This window comes from Microcebus murinus, chromosome 11 (genome assembly GCF_040939455.1).
Source record: "Microcebus murinus isolate Inina chromosome 11, M.murinus_Inina_mat1.0, whole genome shotgun sequence".
NCBI lineage: Eukaryota > Metazoa > Chordata > Mammalia > Primates > Cheirogaleidae > Microcebus > Microcebus murinus.
In genome coordinates this window covers 46,990,021-47,013,931 of record NC_134114.1, presented here as the reverse complement: position 1 = coordinate 47,013,931, position 23,911 = coordinate 46,990,021, and the positions used below count along the sequence as shown (strand labels likewise).

The 23,911-nt window shown below is 33.9% G+C and overlaps 1 protein-coding gene across 1 annotated transcript in view; it reads left to right on the top strand.

Moving 5' to 3' along the window:
* Positions 1 to 23,911, top strand: part of ADAMTS6 (ADAM metallopeptidase with thrombospondin type 1 motif 6) — a 292,439-nt gene that overhangs the window by 245,943 nt on the left and 22,585 nt on the right. The window contains exons 21-22 of the mRNA XM_012784073.3: positions 13,071 to 13,200; positions 22,320 to 22,524. Of these exons, the coding sequence (XP_012639527.2) occupies positions 13,071 to 13,200; positions 22,320 to 22,524 (335 nt within the window). The remainder of the gene's footprint in view (positions 1 to 13,070; positions 13,201 to 22,319; positions 22,525 to 23,911) is intronic.

The window sequence follows — 23,911 nt, the reverse complement described above, 5'->3', positions numbered from 1 at the left end:
TCTTAGTGCCTGTTCTTCTTTGTGCTGAAATTGCTATATTTGGGGATGGGTTAGACGCAGTCTTGTCTGAGGCCAAGGAGGGATTAAGTGAATTTTCAATGTTCCTTCAACCCTATGATTCTATTTGTTCAGAAAGGAAATAGTCTAACAAAAAAAAGAAAAGATCATAACTGGATTTACAAGAAAAACTATAATTTTATTAAAGTAAAAAAGTGAAAAATCTAGATGAGTGTTATTCTTTTCCATAATATTTACATTGACAAATAGAATTGATTTCTTGTGATAGAGGAAAACACAAAGAAAGACAGGGAGGGAGAAAAACCCTTGGAAGGACAGTTTTCTCTTTCTTGTTATTTATACTTCTTCCTTTAATTCTGGAGCTACTGACCTTAGTTGTTTGAAGTGGTTCTGGGAACTTGAATTCTGCTTGGTTGTAAGTGATTATGAGCATTGGTGAGGCCATTACCTTCTTTGGAATAGGGGTATACAGTGCTTGAAAGTTGGCAGGCATGGTGTAAAGAGCTACCATTTTTCCTGGTAAGTAGTTCTCAAAACATAGTCCCTGGACCAGTGGCACCAACATCACATAGGAACTTGTTAGAAATGCGAATGTAGGGGCCCCATTTCAGACATACTGAATAGAAACTATCCAAGAGGGGCCTAGCAATCTCGGTTTTAACAAGCATTTCAAGTGATTCTGTTGCTTGCTCAACAGTACCACTGTTCTTGGCTCACAAATAAACTGAAACCTAGCACTCTAGACACATAGAATCTATGTCCTCATCACTGAAGTCTGCATTTTTTAGACTCATTTGCACATAGATCAATATCTGGAACATACTAGGTGCTCAATAAGTGTTTATAGGCAAGTGAAGGTGTGAAAGGAATTTTGGCAATTATATATTGGTGCTTGTTCTTTTCAGTGTGGGAAATCAGAGTTTATAACTGCTATAGGGTAGAGCAAATCTATTGTGAAGGACAGGTGGTATAATTTTAATTAGTATGGGTAAGTAAAACCAAGTTCCTCTCTTTTGTTTTCTTTACTTTGAATAGGTGGAAAATATTTTTTGGAATACAGAGTACAGTTGAATTATTAAAGTTGTTTTATCTACACGTTTAACCCCAGGTTCTTTAAATGCAGGAAGCTTATCATTGAGGAAAGTATAGTCCCTTAGGGCTCAGAACCTTCATCAAAGAGAGAGCCAGAGTAATCTTCTCCATAACAGTAAATGGAACTTCATCTGCAGTTAAGAAACCTTTCAGGAAAAAGTCATTTCTTGCTAGTTTTCACTTGGAAAGTAAGGATGAATACTTAATTCATTTCTTAATTGGGATACTCCATTTTCATCTCTTCAGGGAAGTGTTGGGTGTCTTGAGACAGTCAAAATTCTTTTCAGTGGAAAAAGAGAAAACAAGAAAGATCTCAAAGAACTTTCAGTGGCAGTCTCACAAGTTTCTGCAATATCCTCACCTGTTAACTGTTCTGCATGTTTTATTAATGTACTGGGGCAGAGAACCTGGGCCTTGGGGCCACATGTGGCCTTCTGGATCCTTGAGTGCCGCCTTTTGACTGAATCCAAATTTTACAGAACAAATCCTTTCATTAAAAAGGGTGTAGCAGAGACAGATGAAGCTTTTCTTGCCTCCTTTGGTACTTAATAAAAGAACAATCTTGAAATCAGAAGGCCACAGGTTCTTTGATTGAGTTTGGGAGCAATAATGTTAGCTTTCCCTTGTAAGATCTTTTAAGATAAGAATTTTGGGACTGTTTTTCTGTTGCTTAGCAGACCCAATGACAAATTTAATACGGCAGGAAACATTGGTGATTCAGTCCAAGTAACGATCTTTTCTCTGAGTCAGTGATGAAACACTTCCTTAGCCTGATTAGAAACATTGAGATACTATGGGGTGTGTCTTCAGGATAAATGTGATTTTTAAGATAGAGCTGTGACTCTTCCTCAGAGAGAAACTCAAGTTCAAAAACTTGACTATTTTCAGAACCATTGTTACTGCTCCTAGAGTGGGTTTCTTTATTCATCGCCCAACATATTGTGTACTCTGTAACTTATCTGACTCCCACATTTATATACTACCATTGGACTAGTGATTCTAATAATGTATTAATAAAGCTTAGCTGGGTAGTGAAAGTTGTATTGTTTTTTAAAATACAAAGCTTATTTTTTTCGTAGTAATTTATGCCAGTGTACCTTTGCATGATGACTTTTAAAGTTTCAAATAACAAATAATTGTGTATTTATCCTTTGATTTTAGTCATGTATATTCTCTTTTTACTGATGTTTCTCTAGATGTGTAGTTCTCAAATATAAGCATGCATTAGAATTATCTGGAACGCTTTTTAAAACACACATTGCTAGATTCTGCCTCTAGTTTCTGATTCGGCGGGTCTAGGTTAGGCTCCAAGAAGGCACATTTCTAACAAGTTTCCAAGTAATGCTGGTGCTACTAGTTCAAGAACCATACTTGGAGAAACTCTGGACTAGACACTTAGATTTCCTAAATTAGAGGCCTATTTAAACAAAGTCTTTTAGGTAATAATCCATATTATAGTTATAACCCACATTATTACTAGTCTTTTTAATGACAGGTGGTTCTACTACTCAGCTATGATTTAATAAATAAAATTGTACAGTTTATAAAAAACATTTTCTGGTACCCTATTTCATTTGATCATCCTCAACTTCATGAAATAGGCATTGCTATTATTATTCCCATTTTATATATAGAATTCAAGTAAAGTAACTTGCTGAAATCAAGACCTAGCAATTGAGTTTCTAGTGATCTTTTTAATGTAGCATTTTCTCTCACAGTAAAAATGGTCTTTTACCTTGAACAAAGCACCAGTTGACAATCTCAGTAGAGAAACATGATATATTCCCACTTATAAATATCTCTTTTGCAAGCTTGAAATTTCATTTTATTAAATGCTTTCCTTAGATCAATGGTTTTTAACTATGGGGATACATTGGAATCCCTAGAAGAATGTTAAACAATTATGATACTTGAGTTTTATTTAATTGGTTAGGGGTGTGGCCTGGGCATCAGGTTTTGAAAAGATCCCTAGGTAATTCTAAGGTATAACCAAGGTTAAGAAGTACTGCCTTTGAGACTAATTAAAAGTTTCAGTCTTCAGTGGAAAAACAAGCACCACATATACTCACCAGCAAACTGGTATTAACTGAGCAGCACCTAAGTGGACACATAGGTGCTACAGTAATAGGGTATTGGGCAGGTGGGAGGGGGGAGGGAGGGAGGTATATACATACATAATGAGTGAGATGTGCACCATCTGGGGGATGGTCATGCTAGAAACTCAGACTTGTGGGGGGAGGGGAGGATAGGGCATTTATTGAAACCTTAAAATTTGTACCCCCATAATATGCCGAAATTAAAAAAAAGTTTCAGTCTTCAAAAAATTAACATTTAGTTGTAAATACCTCTGGAAGCATTACTAACATCTCCAAATTGTTTTTTCTAGGGTTTTCTTTCTTCCCTTTTATGTAGAAATAACAAAAATTGCATACCAAAGAACTCAATTTGGTCAAGCTTTTCTGCTAATAAAGAGGCATCTCTGTGCTAAACATTGCTTTGCAGCTCAGAGGATAAAAGATAAGTTGAAGCCACACTTAGATTGAGGAGGAGAAGGAAGGAGACAGGTTTATTGTTAGAGACAATTTTGATTTTGGTTGAAGATCAGAGAGCACAGATTTTGTTTTACATATACTATGTGGTTATACAGGAATGTTTCTGATCAATTGTTACTATTTAAAATTCTATCATTATATTTTCTCTTACATTTATATGGTCTATTTAATTTCTTTAGTATGTTTGATACTTTTTGTTTATTATTCTTTTTCTTCCCTGGATGTCATTTTCAGCCTAATTTGTGAGTGTGTGTCTGTGTGTGTGTGTGTGTGTGTGTGTGTGTGAATAGCATATAAACATAAAAGATACTTTATGTGTTCCTTCTTTTGAGCTAGGACAAATTCTTTATATTTTTTTTACGTTTTGTTTTTACCTGACTCATGTGGATTCTTATACATATTGGAGCTGGTTTCTACTCTTTGAGACTTTTAAGATGCTTTATATGGTTTCCAACTACTATTTTGGATTTTCCTGTTTTAGAGTCATGTTTTTCAAACTGCACCACGATGCCCAAGGGACTCACAGCAGCACTGCAGAATATTATACATTTTCAAGGGAAACATAATGACATTGATCTAACACTACACAAATTATTACAATTAAGTTATTTGGACCTAACTCTTTAATAAGCAAAACTTAGACATTTTTTTCTGCCTAGCAGATGCTGTAAAACTATTGTGACACTAAGGATACTGTGAACCAAAAAAATTTGAGAACCTTTGATTTAAGGTAAAATGAGTATCATTAAAGTTTGATAAAATGGTCACCTCTCTTCCTTTCAATAGATGTTGAATTTCATTTTGTAAGAGTAAAAAATGCATATAAGCTTATTATTCAGGGTCCTGGTGATGTTCAGAATTTAAAAATGAGACTTCTGTACTTCCAGTTAAGGAACTAAAGATTTTGAATAATAGGTAAATTTCTCTTTCATATCTGTATTGCTTTTTATATATACTACTGAATATGTTTCATTCCTTAATCTCTGTTAGTTCAGTATAAGATTGGTGAGTGATTAAAGCAAAAAAAAAGGAAGGCAGAAAAGAAGGAACTATATATTTCAAAGAGTCCCTGATAGTAATTTCTTCTTGCAGCAAGCAAGTTTATGTAATAATCTATGCTGTTCGATTTATTAATAACTTAATTTTCAAATTATTTTAATAAGCCCATGCAGATAGCCTTGGCCTCTTTTAAAAAGTTGGATGTTTCTGTATTGTTCTACATTATATGTTCATATATTTTATTGTCTTTAAGAATGATAGAACAGAAAAATAATATGCACTTTAAATGTATAGTAAGTCCATTCTAAAATAGCAATTTTAATTGTTTTAAAGAAGAAATCATTAGAAAAAAATATAATGCAATCTTTAGGCCCATACTAATAACTAATGAAAAAAGAACAGTTCTCAAAGTGCCAGATCAAACAAGCAAATGCTTTACATTTTCACAGATATTATTTTAATTTCTTTGCCAATTCTAAGATGTCTATCTAACACATTTAATATCACTAAAAGATCAGTTCACATTATTAGTGAATTAACAGAATGTACTTCATTACAAGGGTTTTAGACTTAAATTTTATAGAAATTATAACAAAAATGGTGACTAACACTTGTATTGCAGCTTATAAAGGACACATACACTATAACTTTCACAGAAACTCAAAGCAGAGGAGTCCCAAAATGGAGCAGAGAAAAACAACATTTGTTTTTTGTTTTGGGGTTTTTTGTTTGTGTGTGTGTGTGTTTGAGATTCAAACTAGAATTGAATGAAATAAAGGTGTGAAAGACATAGAGATTGAATCTTATAACTAAATTTGCCTATTTTTGATTTAGGAGCTACCATCCAAAAGTTACTTCCAGAGGTTAAGTGAAAGATTACAGATGGAAACTTTAGTTTGAATAGTTAAAAGCACTTACTCAATGCTGTTTATTTCCCTTTAAAGAAACATAATTAGTTTTTAAGAAAATTCTCGTGTGCAAGATATTTTCTGTGTAGGGTTGTACAATGTACTATTATCATTTGAAACTATGAAGATCCTTTTACATTTGATTCCTTTATATACCAAAATTATATATAAAGCGGATCACTGAGATATTTTTAATAATACAAATCTCCTACAAAAAGTGACAAGTATAGAAAGATAAAGATTTTCATTCAGCTTTGTTCATCATTATTCACTAATTTTCACTTTGGTGTTTGAAAAATAAAATATTTATAGGACTAGACAATGGCGTATCTCTGCATTGACCTTAACATCCCCCTATTCACTCTCCCACAGTTCCCTCCTTAAAGGTTATTTTCAATGTTGGGAGGGAAGAGTGCCCTTTAAAATATGGACTTAGTTATACTAGGCATCATAGCAGGGCAACTGTGAACATCATAGCTCCTGAAACGCTGCGCTTCACTTGGCTTACTTCTTATATAACATGCTCCTTGAGATTAAAGAGTGAGATGCTCACGGTTGGTTCACACTTCCACAAGCGAATGCGTTTATTCATTTGTTTGTATATAATAAATATACAAATAGTAACTTTCATTTGTCTTTTTCCTTAAGCACATAGCTTCCCCTGTAAAAATCCACTTTAAATTTTATTTCTCCTATATATTTTCAGTATAATTTAAACTTTCTAACTTCTTGTAAAAAGTCTTACGTAGCAAGGATTATTTTGATAATCTTGACATTTTTACTGTTCACCTGTTCATATTGTGGGTTGCATTTTCCCATCTTGGCTATAGATTTATAGCCAAAGGCAATAAATGCTAACCCAAAACATTCTCCCAATGCTGTTTTTCTTCCTCTTTTATCATTTCTATTGTTTTAGTGATTATATTCTTCCATAACATGAACAGGGTTTGGATACATATTCACTCACTGAAAAATTTAGGTAAGGCTGAAACCAAAGTTTGAGTGCATTCCTATTGTATATGATCTATGTATCACCAGTCATGTTTTGCATCACAAAAATTCTGTTCGAAATAGCATTTTTAAAAATCAAAACATTATACATCTTTACAAGGTAGTATGCATAAAATCTTTTAGGAAAAAAATAAAGCCTTTTATGATGGTAAGTATCATCATTCCAACTTTATAGGACCTTATGGTACTACTATTTATATTTTTACTTGAAAATGAAGATTTTAGTTTAACAGCTATACAACTTGTTTATGATTGTATCCTTATTTTAACTCAAATCTGAAATATTTACTCTTTGGTTCTGAGAAAGGGATTTTACATATGTTTAAAACAAAAACCTATCTATTAGTACATCACACTGTGTGGAAGAAACTCAAGGCCTTATACCCTTAACATTGTTAACTCGTTATAATTTTAAACAAAATATCTAAAACAAGGTCCTACTAAAGATCATGTAAATTACTTTCTAGTATAATATGATTTAATTCTTTATATTAGGAAATTTGGCTTTCATAAATTCCTATTTCTAGTTATTATTCTGCATCGTGACATGTCTAACTCCTTTGATGTGTACCTCACACTGGTAAGGACTCAAGACACTGAAACAAGACTACAAAACCAAATGTAAAGTAACAGATCTCTGTTTTCTAGACTTCTTATTTGTGTAGAGTAGAGGGAAAAAGCAGATACAGAAGGAAAAGAGAAGTGGTGGAGAAAATGTTGAATGAGTGGAATGTGGAAAGAGAGAAGAAGAGACAACTTTCATAGAACTTTGGATCTGGAAGAAATGTTAGAAATGACCTAATTTGATTTTCTCTTTTTACAAAGGAGAATGAAACTTGCCTTAGATCATTTAGCTAAACCACCTAGAACTCAAAAAGAGGTAACTAAATGTGGCAGAAGTTGTGGTAAGGAAAAACATAGGAACAAGATAAAGTGAAAGAATGATATCATAGTCATTTTGCTTTTAGTTTTTAAGTTCAGTGCGCATCTGGAAAGAGAAATCAAATAGCAAAATAACAAAATGGAGGTAAAAATTGAGTGTAAAACTAAAAATATTAGATCTGAAAATGCACTGTTTTAATCTTCCATCATGGAATATAATTATAATGATACTTGCCTTATCCCACCCCACCCCCACTTTAACGTAATCTCATTGAGGTCAAGACTATCTTACTCACTTTCTCTCTTATAATAATGAAAAACCATGCCTTAGGCATAGTAGGAACTCAGTGAGTTAAATTAGACACTTTTTATGGAAGAGATTATTGCTATCTGATGAATAATAAGAATTCACTCTAAGAGATATTGTTTTTCAAACAAACTCAGTATATGTATGCTCCATCCTGTCTTACCATCACTAAACATAGTTGCTGTAGAAAAATACAATATATTTAGAGCCACATTTTCCTTTTGATCATCTAATATTTTCTTAGAACATCTAGTTTTGCTGAGAACAGAGGAAAAATCAGAGAAGGAAAGGCTTTGAAAGATAAAAACTAGCAGGAGACTATTCAGAAGAAGGAACCATATGGGTAGAGCTGATTTGGTACCCTGGGTGCCAGCTGTTAGATCCAAGGCAGATGGACTTTGCTCTGCCCTGCAAATTCTTATATTTGGCCAATAATTACCCGGCACAAAAGCCAGATTCCAGCAGTGAAAGGCAGAGCTGAGAGACATTTTTTTTTCCTGGCACTTGTTACTCTTTGGATGCTATCTACACTAAAGGTTTAGATAAAATTAATATTGCTGGCCATATGTTCTGTATACTTTGGTTATATAATGTTGTCTTGGTAGCTAGCTACTTTGGATGCTGTGGTTATGCAAATACCTAAGCTGGTGCCTTAGCCACCAGCCACATTTTTAGTACAAGCTCTGGCTTTTTAACTTCTTCCTACTTTCTCTTCAGAAAACTGTTTCTTGGGTAGTTATGACGTGCTGTGCCACTAGGTTAAGGTATCTATAGGTTGGTTAGCCCATCAATCCCAAGGATACATTTATATGCCTCTTTTCCTTATTGACTCACTCACATGCGGTTATATATTGACCATTTATCAACTGAATGGTCTAGGACTGAAATGATGGGTCTGTGAGTAGATTTGAGAAGGCCTAGAAAGTTGTTCTCATGCCTTTAAGCACTCTGAGCCCCATCCTTGGTTTAACACACATCACCCTTACATGTTAAATTTAAATTCAAGAGGTAATTTTTGTGCATTGAGTATCCCCCTACTACTTTTAAAATGGTGAACTGCCTTGAGCAAAACAATATATTGCCAAATATTGTGTTATAAATGAGTTTATAAAATTATTTAAATCTCTTAAAGAAAAGAAAGATGGAAGCACATGAAAACATTGGGCAGTTTATAAGGGCAGTAGAGGGACTGGAAAGGAGGTAAGAAATGAAGAGGAGCTGCGGCCTTTGGAGTCTTTGCTCAGACTGGGACTGCACAGGTTCCTCACTTGGACCATCGCCACCCCTGACAGTAAGAACAGCAGATGCAGAAGTTCACCGAGGACTCAATTGCTGTTTGGTGGACTTCTTGCTGATTTTCCTGTGGTGTATGCTGTTTCAAAATGCCATTAAAATCCATTTCTTGATGTATAACCAGAGCAGTGATTCAAGTTGGATACTTCTTCCTCCCTGTTGCATAAGAGAACCTTTGGTGGGCAAATAGATCTTTTAACTTTTAACTATTGGCACAAACTTAAATATAGTGTCTGACAAATTTTAAGTCACAGACAAAAAACAAGGGTTGCATTTCCATCTTAAGAACCATCATATTTGATTTTTTAATACCAAAGAATCAAAAGAGAAACAAAAATCTCTAAACAAGATAAAGCTTTTCTAGAGGATTTAAAGTAAATATGTATTGGCGATGGCATCTTTGTACTTAACTTTTGTAATATGAAGCCATTAGTTTTTGTTTTTAAGCATGGAAGAAGGATTGCATTTAACAAAAAAACAGGTATATAGTTTGCATACCAGTAACTTTAGGTGTTTAAGAATAAAATATAATTACTGCAGTCTTAAATTTGGCTGATTAAATTCTGCAGAACATCTGCCTAACTCCAGGGGATATGGACACTAAGCCACTAGAATTTTATTTTCAATTAGGTGCACACTGACTGTTCATGTGGAAATTTTATGTTTTTGGTTATAAACTATAAGCCTTTAGGTTTGAAAGCATAGTGGTTTTATGTAACTGGATGTAATTATTTCCGACAGGGCTTGAAATCAACTTCTTAGCAATGTTTTACAGACTACTTTAAAAGAAGTTATAAGAGACTTGATCATATAAAAAGAATCTAAACATAGTCATTTCACTTGTTGACTTAGTTTATGTTATTTCTAGCTGATCCATATTTTCTACTTTTTAAAACTAAATTGCTGCATTTTTCTTAATTTGAAACTATGTGTTTTAAAAATCCATCCATTTAGGTGCATTGGTTTACAGAGTTATCCTGTTGCTACTAACTTGAAAAAAAAATCTGTAAACTTGCCAAGTGTGGGAGTAAAAGTTGGAAGATTTGTATGCTGTTGGAGAAAGATAGTACAATGTTGTAGGAAGATTTGGAATAGATTACTGATACAGTCAATTCTTGAGTGTGAAATACCATGTTGTCTAATATAACATTCTAGAAGAAAATTAACAAAAGATGAATGCAAGAAAAAATGCATCTTCATAAAATATAGAGCAACTTTAATTTTTCATAAAAATATTCTAAACCTGTGAAGCTGAAATGAACTCCAAAATACTCTTAATTCCTAATTTTTAAGAAGTCTGGAAAGCATGACCAAAATTAAGTGAGTTTGTAATTCTTAGCACATAGCCCAATATCTCATAAGAAGCACAATGCCTTACGTTTAGTAACTATTCTGTGTTGAGCAACTGGATGAGGGAATGAGTGAATGACCTGCCAACCACATTGAACTGCAGTTTTAGTTTGTGTATGTATATAATTTTTAAACTAATTACTGGATCCTACCAAATACCAAAATATCCCTGAAAAATAAAGATTTAGAACAAAGACATGGAACTGTGGTTAATTTTTATTTTATTCCTTGTGGTTTTATATATTTTTCATACTTTTAACAACAAGGGTTAAGTAACAAATTTTTTTTTTCAAGACATATACATGGCTAGAATTTATCTTAAAATGAAATATAAATCTCACCTCTACTAATGCATATCTCATCTATGATTCAAATTGCAGAATCCTTGCTTTTGCATTATAGGCTACTTTTGAAAATGAACGTAATTATAGCTGAACATTTCTAGGGTTAATTTAAAGAAAGTAGAATTTTATTTTGAACTGTAGAAACTGAATTAATGTTTCTGCCACTGAAATAAATCAACATCAGTTATTTTAGTAGCGTTGAAAATGTTTAGCCCTTTCTGAGAAACAACCAAGATACTGTATTGAATACCAATTATTTTTGTTTCAACTATAGTCATATTTGAATGACTTTTAAAAAATAACCATGCTAACTTGTAAAAACAACTGCCTAATCTTCCTGATAGAAGCATAATACTGAACCAGGGTGCATGAATAATCTGAGCCACTGTTGCAGTTAGTAGTTGAATCCCATGACTAATAGTAGAGATATCTGTCTAGGTGGACCACATGGATTTAGTTATCTGCCCACTGGAATGACACAATGGGGAGATATCTGATGAAAATCATGGAACATCTGTGAATGGATCACAGCTATTCCTAATGTGAATCATTTTTTCCTCAAAAATCTAAAGTTTAATAGTTAAAAAATTCCAAACTGTTGTCATCTCATAAACTGAGTTGTTTGGCTTATTCTAGGGATTGGGAGGGAATTAATACAATACATACTCTGAGACATTTTGCCAGTAAGTTGTTTGGCTCTGTTTATGACTCCTAACTGTAGGAAAACCTAAAAACTTTTTGAAGGTGATCAGTAGGAGCCTTGGGTTACTGCAAGCAATAAAAAATACTTTCTTCAACTGTTCACCACTGTTGTGGAAGCTACAGGATTTAAGTCTCATGAGTTTGGTGAATTTAATAGTTTTCCCTGTCAGTCTTTAAATTCAAAGGACTTAGTTAAAGGTGTGTATAACATGATAACTGAGGCACTCCAACTACAGAATTTCCAGGACTCTTTAAGAGACCCTGGAAGAAGCATTTGGTTCCTATCTCTTTAGGTGACAATTTCCTTCACTGAATGATCCTGTTTCATACAGATTTCCCTAATTTGTGATCAGACTCTTTTTGAGGGGTACTGTTATTTTAAAACAACTAGAAAAAACAAAAAAAGAAAAACTGAAAGATTGTGTGGGATTAGCTAGGTGTGAAGCTGTGGTTTCCTGGATACTGCTAATGCTGCTTTTACAACTTTTTCTGGGTAATTTGGCCTACCCAGGGACAGGTGTGTTTATAGGGACAGGTGTGTGAGTGGGGGGCATAGCTTAGTTTGTGCCTTTATTTCCATTTCCAGGAGTAACCTGTTTCCTCTATATGGTCTGAAACATTTAGCATTGGCTTATAGTTTGTTTCTTTTTGATATCCTGCTATTACCTATCTTTGCTTTTTTTTTATTCTTTGACACTAAAGAGAAAATGATGGTACATGAAATCTGTTCACCAGGGATGTTTACAAATAAGAACATGTGTGTATGGGTGTGTGTGTGTGTGTGTTTGTATTTTGTGAAATGTGAGCACGCTGTGGTGGATATCTTTGCTAATAAATAATAAACACATTTAATATTTTATAAATTTTATAATGAGAATATATTTAGCTGTGGTAAACAGGTTACATAGACTAATTTTTAAGAATGAGATAAGTATTTTGTAAGGTAATACTTGAATGAACTGTATGTGTATTTCTTTGACAATGGTATAATCAACAGGGGGCCAACTCTATTAGAGAAAACAGACTAGTTGGTTACAGTCCCAAAGAAACCCACTACACTCTTTAAATTCTAAACAACTAGTGGGTTTTTAGAGAGATAAATATATAAATGGAAGAAGAAAATGAATGTGTGGATATGATGTGTTCCTAACAAAGACTAAATTGATGGGGTTTGTCCTACAAAACGTCAAAAAGTAAATTTGTCCCTATTGTTTTATTTTTAAATAAATAAATATATAGCTATTGTCTTCCATTGAAATGTATATTCATATATTTTATCTGATGACATTTTGGGGAATTGAAGTTTGTTTGTTTTGTTTTTAAGGAAAGCACGAAGAATATACAAATGGGAATGCTAATTGTTTAAGATTACCAATAGTTTCTTTTCTGGATTTGAAAATAGTTATGTTTCTAAATATGAGAACAATAATTTTGCCTAAAATTTCAGAATAATGACCAGGACTTCTCTCCTTTTTAGAGAAGCAGTCAAGTGTGGAACAGATAAGACAGCATCAATCCAGTGAGGTTGATTCCCCACAGAGGAAAGCTGTGCATACCTAACTTATTGGAAGGCAAACTTCTCTTCAATTAATGATGTCCTCCTTTTCCCAAGGTGTCCAAAGACAGGAGGTGGTCTGTAAAAGGTTGGATGACAACTCCATTGTGCAGAACAATTACTGTGACCCTGACAGTAAGCCACCTGAAAATCAAAGAACCTGCAACACTGAGCCCTGCCCACCTGAGTAAGTAAGGGAAAGAAGGAAGAATTATTTCTTCAGGTACAAAGAGAAAACATTTTTTATTCATATTTGGAAACATTCCTGTACTAAGAACAAATTAGACTGGGAAAAAGGCAGTAAACATTCTTAGAGGGTGGAATTAGATGTCCCTTTTACTAAGCAAAGATTTCTATTTATCCATAGGTTTCAGTTATTAACTCTTTTAAAGCAAGAACTTCGGTGAATTTGGGTCCTGGAAATTATCATATTTCATCAATTCTAATGTGAATTTCATCAATTCACATTTTAATCTCTCTAAAACTAGGATTCATCTTGCAACTGATGGTGTCTTACAATAATAATTGACCTTTTTTCCACTTTCTTAATGATACATAAAATAATTGTGTCTTAGATTTAATAAAATACAGTGATTTGTTTGCATTCCTATCTTTTCCAGATATTTCTCTTAACCTCCTTAAGATATTTAAAATGATTTAGAAATATTCTGGAATGAAAAAATCAATGTTTTAATTTGCTGGCTTAGTTTTAAGTTCTGTTGTTAAGTTCTGTCTTCTGAGTGTTGGGCACAGGCATATAGGTATATATACTTCAGTCTCTTTCTGTTGATTAATGTAGCAATTACAACTCCCTGGGAGGCACAAGGAGAGAGCCCATTCATCTTAATGTGGTTTAAAAGTGAGATCTGCTGTCAGTGAGCCTTACTTTATAATCTGTGAGAACAGAAATATTTCTTTATGAACAGGAGGCAATGATTATGTGAAAAAAGACAGAGGATGCTGAGTTGATCATGACAATTCTGATTTTTATAGTAATTTTTGCCTGACAACTGCAAGACAAAACATGTGTGAATGGCATTTTATTCTTGTTTGAGAAATCAAATTAACCTTTATCCACCTGATTAGCTAATTATCCCAACATGAAATTGATAAGGAAAAAGGATAAGCAAATAAATTGATATGCCCCAAACTCTCTAGAACTAGAGAGAAAAGCTTCACAATGAATTAATTCCCTTTTCTAAAAATGACCACAATATAGTTACAAAAACCTGGGACTTAACAATAGATCAAGAATCCAGTTCCCTAAGATGGCTAAAGCAAGATGCATTTCATAATATCTGTTCCAAAATAATAATGCCTTCTGAACTTTCATTACCCAAAGTCAGTGTCTGCCTAAACATTTGAATCTTAAAGGTAATATTCACTATTAGTCCCTTGAAAAGGTGATGGCTTTAGGGTGATGGCTACCATATAATGAGCACAAGGAATCTATAGTAATATAAGTTTTTATTCTAAGACTTTTGTAAGTTTATATCTGTTCTTTTCAAAATGTTATCACCATAGATCTAATTCCTTAAAATCCAGACATGGGAAAGTATGGAAATGTAACCTATCATGTCTACTACAAAGATAAATTATTTAATCTTTTTCATATTCTGCTTTTCTGCAATGACTTTTATAAATTTATCTCAAGGGAAACTGAAAATTACGTAAAACAAAGTGATGCTCAAAATCCATGGGCTAATTTGTCTCTTCCCATGTTTCCAATAACTTCACTATATTTTCATGTAATTGCGAACCTCAAAGTTAATTCCATGACACTCAAGATTTTGAGTGTGATATTTGGTATTTGATCAGCCTTTTAGGACATCTGAGTGGACCTGATCATACCTGTTTTATTTTGGCCTAACTTTTTTCATTTGCTTAAACTTAAATGCTTAAAATGTCCAATGTCCTTAGAGATTTCAATCACTGGTCATTCCATCCCATAAATTGTGGGTTTCAGTATTACACTGGAATTGGAGTTGTTTCTTTTTCAACAGGTTAAGGATAATTGACATGATTAAAATAAGTTTTCTATCTCCTTTCCTTTCATAGTTCTGAAATAAAGTTACTTATTTAAGTTTTGGGGTAAGGGATAGAATTCAAAAGAGAAGGATACAGGGAGTGAGAAAGATAGAAAATTCAGTCTGACAGTTTTCTTTTTTGGAAAGACCTAAATGCATATATTTAAAATATTATTAGTCCATTTTTTCCTAGTTCCTTTTAAATTTCTTCTTTATTGCTTTGAATTTAGACCATGACAAAAGAAATCTTATTTCTTCAGAATGCTTATCTGATATGCTCCTCAATTTACAATGGGCATACATCCTGATAAATCCATCATAAGTTGAAAATATTTTAAGTTGAAAATGCATTTCATACATGTAACTTACTGAACATCATAACTTAGCTTAGCCCACCTTAAATGTACTCATACCCTTACACTAGCCTACAGTTGGGCAATATCATGTGGCAGTACAGTTACTGTATGATATTGGTGGTTTACCCTGGTGATTGGGTGGCTGACTGGGAGCTGCAGATGACTCCTGCTGCCTAGCATCACAAGAGAGTATTGTACTACATGTTGCTAGCCTGGGAAAAGATTAAAATTCAAAATTCCAAGTCTGGTTTCTACTGAATGTATATTGCTTTCACACCATTGTAAAGTGGAAAAATTGTAAGTCAAGCCATTATAAGTCACGGACCATCTAAGATTCCCAGTAGACACTGGTATTACAGAGATAAAAATCATAGAAAGACTACTGAATTCAGTAAGTCTACCTGAGTGTGAAGAAAGCAGAAAAGTTTTTTTTAAAAGATAATCATGTGATAGGCAGATAAGCAAAATGAAATAAAAAACCCTAAAATACCACCATTAGTATTTTGATGTATATATTTCCAGTCTTTTTTCTATGTATACATAGGCATGTGTGTGTAACAAAAAGGTATCATACCATTTAGATGCTTTAGAGCCAGTTCTCAACATATCTTGAACATTAAATAGCTTCAACAAGGTTTAGTAGGTATGTCATTGTTTATTTAAATTGGTATTCCACTGTTGAACAATTTTGGCTGTATTCTTGCTTTTGATTCCCTACAATACCACAGTATTTAACATTTTTGTTGCTAAAATGGATCTCCATAATTATGTCCTTTATACTAAATAAATAGGAATAGAATTTCTGGATCATATAGAAGCATATTTTAATCTTTGAGATACATTGTCAAATTGCTCTCTGGAAAGATTATATGAATGTACACTCCTACTAAGAGTATATATAAGAATGCTATCTCCCAGAAGTAAACAATACTGGGTATTATTATTTTGAAAAACAATCTTTGATTATTTCATAGGGAAAAACCCCGATATTTAATTGCTATTTTATTTTGTTTCGAACTCCTGACCTCGAGCAATCCACCCGCCTCGGCCTCCCAGAGTGCTAGGATTACAGGTGTGAGCCACCACGCCCGGCCTTGCTATTTTATTTTGTATTTCTTAGATTGTTGATGAGTCTGAACATTTAATAATTATGTTCAGTGGCCATTTGTACTACTTCTCTTTTACTTCTTATCTTCTTGCCCTATTCTATTTATCATTTTGTTATTGATTTCTATGAATACTTAATGTAGTAAGGATATTAACTCTTTTATCTGTGTTCCAAATATTTTTCCTAGTTTTTCCTGTTTTCCATATTATTTGTGTTATTTTGATCTGTTTATTTCTTTTATTGGTATAATGTATAGAAAGATCTTCCTCACTCTAAGATTATATTTTCAAAGTTTCATTTCTTATTTTTAATGTAATCCTTAATCTATCTAAAATTTATTTGCCTGATTTGAGGAAGAGACTTATATTTATTTTGAAATATTATTTTTCCCAATATCATTAATTTAAAATCCTAAATGGTATTTTTAATCAGAAAGTATTTTTTCAAATAATGAAATATTTCAAATGTCTTTACTTATATTGAAATAATTTATAAGTATAGAAAAATAGAGAACAGTAAGATTTGTCCTTCTATTATGTAAAGAATAAACAAAAGGAAGAATAATAAACAAAGAATAATAAACAAAAGGAAGAAAAGCAAGAATAAACAAAAGGAACATTGATAGAGAAATACTAATAGGTTTATTTGGAAGACTTTGAAGGTTCAGAGGAGGCCTTGCTAGAGAAAGTTAGCATGCTCATAGCAGCAACTCTTTCATAAGAAAGAGTACAGTAGTCATGGTGAAGTGACTGTAAGTGAAAACAGTGGGAACCATGAGATAGGCTTAAATAATTGGAAAAAAGAAAAGGAATGAATTGATATTAAAGGATATGATTAATAGAAAGCTACTACCCCACCATAAGAAAAGAAAGTAATGCTGAGTTGGAATCCAAAGAGAAAGGCCAATTCAGTTTTTACCAAGCTGTGTTTTAATGGTAAGAATATTTCTACATATGATCTCACACAAAGAATTCTTCAATATGCAATATTATTCCTGTAGGATACTGTGGTTTTTTTTTTTTTTTTTGAGACAGAGTCTCACTTTATTGCCCAGGCTAGAGTGAGTGCCATGGCGTCAGCCTAGCTCACAGCAACCTCAAACTCCTGGCTCAAGCAATCCTGCTGCCTCAGCCTCCCAAGTAGCTGGGACTACAGGCATTCACCACCATGCCCGGCTAATTTTTTGTATATATATATATTAGTTGGCCAATTAATTTCTTTCTATGTATAGTAGAGACGGGGTCTCGCTCCTGCTCAGGCTGGTTTCGAACTTCTGACCTCGAGCAATCCGCCCGCCTCGGCCTCCCAGAGAGCTAGGATTACAGGCGTGAGCCACCACGCCCAGCCCCGGGAAGTGTACATTTTAATGTTATTGTGACCAAAATTTAAAAAACATTTATTAGTCAAGTGCAATGTGGAAGGCACTGTACTTGGAGAGAAATGATCCATTTTTTTCCTAAGGATAATCTAATCGGGCAAATACATGTAAAAATAACTATAGTACAAAACAAAATATGATAAAAACAATAAGAAAAAAATAAAAACAATAAGAGTTATAAGCAAAGATGCTGAAGAAAACTCAGAGTGGTAAGAGATTAATTTTTGTCTAATGGCTAGGTTCATTTAATGGTATCTCTTATGGTTTAATGTTTAACAATTATTTTGAGTCATTGGACCTCACCCATGGACAACTATGATCTGTTATTTTAAGTTTAAAAAAGTATTCATCAGAGTGGTCTATAAAAATACAAAATTTAAGACCTGGGAAGAATCATAGAAATCATCTAGGCCAACGCCCATCATTTTACACATGAGGGCATGATAATCACCAGTGATGTTTTTCCCATTATACTAGACATCACTAACTTTGTAAGTTACAAATTAAATGTCTGGTGGCACTTTAATACATCTAATTTTGATTGCTTCACTTTCTCAGTTGCTACAACTTCAGACATTTTTATTACTTTGACTTTTTAAAATTTAGGAAAACCTTGACTATGGAATGTTTATAGCATAGAGAGTTCTGCTTAATATTAGTTTCATGTTCCAATTAGCTAAGGAATTAAGGAAATTCTTTTTGTTGTTGTTTTGAAAATCTTTCTAAAGATTATTTTAAAACCTAGGAAAGTTTTAGTATCTTTGTAAATAAAAAATATGTTATATAATTGAATCTCTCTTTGATTAAAGATGTAATTGTCAGATTCTGAAGATTTTCTAAATTTTGCTTTGTTGTGTTAATAAAAAGAGATGGTGATTAGATCCTTGACTCTGGGACAAAGGCTGGGAAATCTCTCTCTTTTAATCCAAATATTTAATATTAGTTTATTTTCATATTCTCAGACATTTTCCTTTAAATTAAAAGGCAAAAATAATCTAGTTTTATGATGAATTGTTCAAAACAGTGTGGTTTACCAAGGTTGGGGCAGAATTTTTTATAGTGTCTCTATAGTGAAAAAAAATTTTTATAGTGTCTTATTCCCTCCTCCAAATAATGTTATCATTGATAATAATAAGAGACTGAGACTGTAGATCAAATTACAGAGGGTATAGCAAAACACTCTTATTTCAGACATTCAAACGTAAATCCCACTAATTGTTAGCATCTAATGAATATGAAAGTACTTGTGAGGATGAAGACAATTTGATCACTGGGTGTTGGAAGGAGCTCCGAAAGAAACAGCCCTGGAATTGTTCAGGTTGTAACGACTCAGCAGTTGATATGCCCAGAGGGAATTTCTGTGTTCATATGTTTACAACTGAATCTAGAGGAGGAACAAAGGACAGAGAAATAGGGAGAATGCCATCAAAGAGTCAAATACATGGAGAATGAAGACAAAAGAAGCAGTATGTCTTAAACTAGACAGGAGAATGGAGAAACTGAGACAAGAAATTGCAGTGGCAGAATTGCAAAACTATTTAAATAACCAGGGTGTGATTTAATCCTTCAGAGTGACTTGGGAAGGGATGATATGATGAGCAATAAAGATGTAACGGGGACTGAATGTGAAGTCTGAAATTAGAGTTAAAGTCAGAAAGGACATTGGGAGGGTGATTAATACTTTTACTTTCATACATTCCAAATTGAAGGCTGGAGTGGTACATCAAGGCAAAGTTTCTGAGGCGAGATGGTTGGCAATAAAAGAAGGGACAAAGAATAAAAAGGCAGAGGTGGCCCTGACCCTGTGTAACAAAAAAACAGCAACACCTCCTGAATCACTGCTGTTACTCTGGGCACCTGCATTTAATTTGAAGGCTTCCATCCTTCTTACGTTATGAGACCTAATGAGATCATGGCTGGAGGTAGTATGACTGAACTTTGTGTGACTGTGCTGTACACATTTCTGGTTTGTCCCTAATCTTGGTGATGAAATCACTGTTGTGAATTGAATCAGAGTTTCAATATGGCTGGCATGCAAGTTATTATTCTCAGTACAGTTTCCTCCTTACAAAAATAGTACTAACAACTTGGGATGATGTTCATCTGTGGAAAACAGAAAGGAAATATGAAAATCACTTTAAACCTCTTTTGGAAAATGACAAGAAAGAAATGTTAATGTATGATTTTAAAAATTCAAGATTAAATTGTCATTCTTTGAATTTTAGGTTTAAAATGAGTAGATTTTGACAAAATATATTTTAAGTATAAAAACTGGTTAACTATGATATTTCTAAATACTGGTTTTCCTCTATAAATAAAGGTAATATAAGTGATAATGAACAAAGGCAGAATGGAGCTATGCTCACAGAAATAGTGAGAAATGTGTCCTTAAGCTTTTCATATTCTTCTGGGCAGTCTCCCACCCAAGAGCATGAGCATGTCCATTGGTTAATTATAAATCATAGCTGCATGACATGTGAAGAAAATGTCTAGTGACCACATGTTTGTGACCTAGATTTTACTATTTAGTAATGTTAAAAGTGAAATGTAGTTGAAATAGCAATTGATGGGGGAATCTAGTCCTGGATCCATCATCTCTCTTTTCATGATTTTTGAGAACCTTTTTTTCTAATACTGTGTCTTACTTTCTTCTATAAAACAAAGCATAATGTCTGGAACATAGGAGACATTCAGAAAATACTTATTAAATTAAATACAATAATATATCAGTCAAGACTCTAGTTGCAAATAACAAAACTTCAACACGGGCTAGCTTCTTTCTGCACATAAGGTTTATGTAACAAAGCTGAGAGAAGACCTAACTTGAGGAATGGCTAGAGAATCAAGGACTCAAACACCATCAGGACTTTCTAGCTCCTCTGTAGTTTTTCATATCAGCTAATTCCACTTGACAACTCTAGACTAATCTTTTTATATACCTTTGTGACCAGAAAGGAAAGGGTCCCCTTTGCTCTAGTTGAGATATAAAAATTCTAAAGCAGAATCTCATTGGCCTGATTTAGATCATGATTCACATCCCTTGGACCAATCGATGTGTCCAGGAGAGTGAGTCCTGCACAAGTATTACCAAAAAGAAAGAAAGAAAAACCCTGAAATATATATATATATATATATATATATATATATATATATGAAAGTTTACGACTTTAGGGGAAAAGAGTAGTATACCTATAAATGTGAGACATGTTTATTTTGTTTTTGACATTTGAGTTTCTTCCCACATTAGCTGTGTATAAACTGTTTGTAGGAGCAAATGGGGCCAAAACAAGGTATCTCCATATTTTCATAGAGTTGGCTCAGAAATCTCTTCTTGCTGAAGGTGTTTTAAGACTCCCATGTCCTCAGGATAGAGACCTGGGCCTTTGCTGTCCGTGGAAGGACATTGAAATTCTTCTATCTTCATAGAAATTAATTTCTGGAAATCAGAAAACAAATCCCCAGCTCCTTTAGGATGATTTTAGCATAAAATCCTTAATTATGGGATATCCTGCCTCAATGTAATAATAAAAATAACTACAGTTTCTTGTTTTTATATGCCAGACACTATGTTAGAAGCATTCAGTGGTGTACTGAAGCCAGCTGGTGCTGGTTCATGAGACCTTATTATTAGCATATATTCTCTTGTTTATGTTTCTTATGTCATGCTTAAAATTGGTCATAGTGATAGTGAGGTTTTTACACTACAAAAATTGGCAAACACCACAAATCAGAACTCCCACCCGCCCTACAATGTAGAGCCAGTTAAACATTTCACAGCACACCCCTGGGAACTTTATATATATTACCTTATTTAATCTTCATGACTGCCTTATAACATTGATAATTGTTATCCTCATTTTAGAAATTAAGGCTGGGTGTGGTGGCTTATGCCTGTAATCCTAGCACTTCAGGAGGCCAGGAGTTTGAGACCAGCCTGGGCAACATAGCAAGAGCCTGTCTCTACAAAAAATAGAAAAATTAGCTGGGCACAGTGGCACAGCCCTATAGTCCTAGCTTCTCAAGAGGCTGAGACAGAAGGATCGCTTGAGCCCAGGAGTTTGAGGTTCCAGTGAGCTGTGGTGACACCAGTGCACTCTAATCCAGACAACAGAATGAGACAGTGTCTCAAAAAAAAAAAAAGAAAAAGAAAAAAGGAGAAAAATCAAAGAGATTTAAAAATGCCTAGTACACTGCTTGTTTGAACCTAGTTTCTGCCTGCTCTAAAGCTCATACACTACACATTAGAAGAAAAATGACAGTGAATGATCTTTTCTTTAGCAGCTCTGCCTTTGCCATTTGTCATATCAACCAACATTGAAATATCAGCTTTTCTAGGAAAAGGGTGTAGGTCATCAAAGAGAGTGCCTTCACTCAGCTGAAAATCTCTGAATGCACTGAGGAAATGCTCTTCTATGTTTCCTCCACTTCCTGCTGCAGGTGGTTCATTGGGGATTGGTTGGAGTGCAGCAAGACTTGTGACGGTGGAATGCGCACCAGGGCAGTGCTCTGCATCAGGAAGATCGGACCTTCTGAGGAGGAGACACTGGACTACAGTGGTTGTTTAACGCATCGTCCTGTCGAAAAAGAGCCCTGCAACAACCAGTCATGTCCACCGCAGTGGGTGGCTTTAGACTGGTCCGAGGTAAGGAAATCTGAGGCCGTATGTTGAGATGTCTTAACTATCAGTACCAAAGCATTTAATATTAAAGACACCTGAGCCTGTGAGCGTCTTCACGCTCGACAAATAAAAGACAGCCTAACAGTGGACTTAGCTGTTATGTTTTATTGCTGCTTGCCAGGAAATAAGGGTTTTCTTGGGTCTTGGAAACCAATGAGAAATTAGTCATCAATTTGATTAAAAATAAGTCTAAAGTGAATTTAAAATAACATTATAATGAGTATTCACATAAGTGGTTTTTCTCCTTCTTACTATTGAACAACATCACAAGTTCAGAATTAGTGATATGTGATTAATAATTGAAATTCAAAAGAAGAATCAAAAACCTTTCTTACCCTGAAACTTATTGAAGACCTGGAATGAACTTTTCTAGGATCTCATTTAGAAGGCACAATTTTTTTATATCTTTCTTTTCAAGTACTATAATAGCCTAATTGCATAATTCTTAGATTTGAGTGTTTATCAATTCATTATCACTTGTGATATAGCTATATATACATATTGTAATTGCTTCTATTGCATCTGTGGAAGAAATAATGGATCTGAGGGTTATAATATCAGAAAGTCAAATTCAGAATTTACCATTTCACTTACATAATCAGTGAGGAAGACCTAATGGAATGTTTTTCTGGCATACATGTTTACCAAATAGTCTAACATAACCCAGAGGCACTCAGAAAAATTATGAAAAATGGAGTAAGAGGTAGTTAATTTTTGACTCCTCAGTATGCATGAGATATATGCATATATATATACTATACCTTACCATTCTCCACATTTCCCAAAGAAGAACTGAATCCTTATGTAGTGTTGGTTAGTGTTAAAAAGAATGAGCCAGGACAGTGGTGCACATCAGTAGTCCCAGCTACTCAGGAGGCTGAGGTAGGAGAATCACTTGAGTCCAGGAGTTCGAAATCAGCCTGAGCAATACAGTGAGATACTGTCTCTTTAAAAAAAAATGAGACCTGGCTATATAAATATAACTAGAGATAATTCTTTCAAGTTAGCAAAACAGGATGCATTTCAGACTCTATTCTAATATATCCTGCCAGAAACATTGTGGTACTTGCTCTGGGTATTTCCTGTAGATCTCATAAGTTTGTCAAAAAACAAAAAAATAAAAATAAACATTGTTCTTTAGGAATCTCTGGATATAACTATTCCCCTGTGGATCTTATTGCTTGAGTGGCCTTATTGTGCTAGAGGCATGGGAGTAAAAGAGGGACTGTGTTTAAGATGGTACATGGAAGTGGTGACCAGTTGTGGTTATCTATGGAATCTTTGGCAGGAACTGGGAGTTTCTTCCAAGTTTCCTGGCCATATTCCAGCTTCGGTAATTACATTCTGCCCA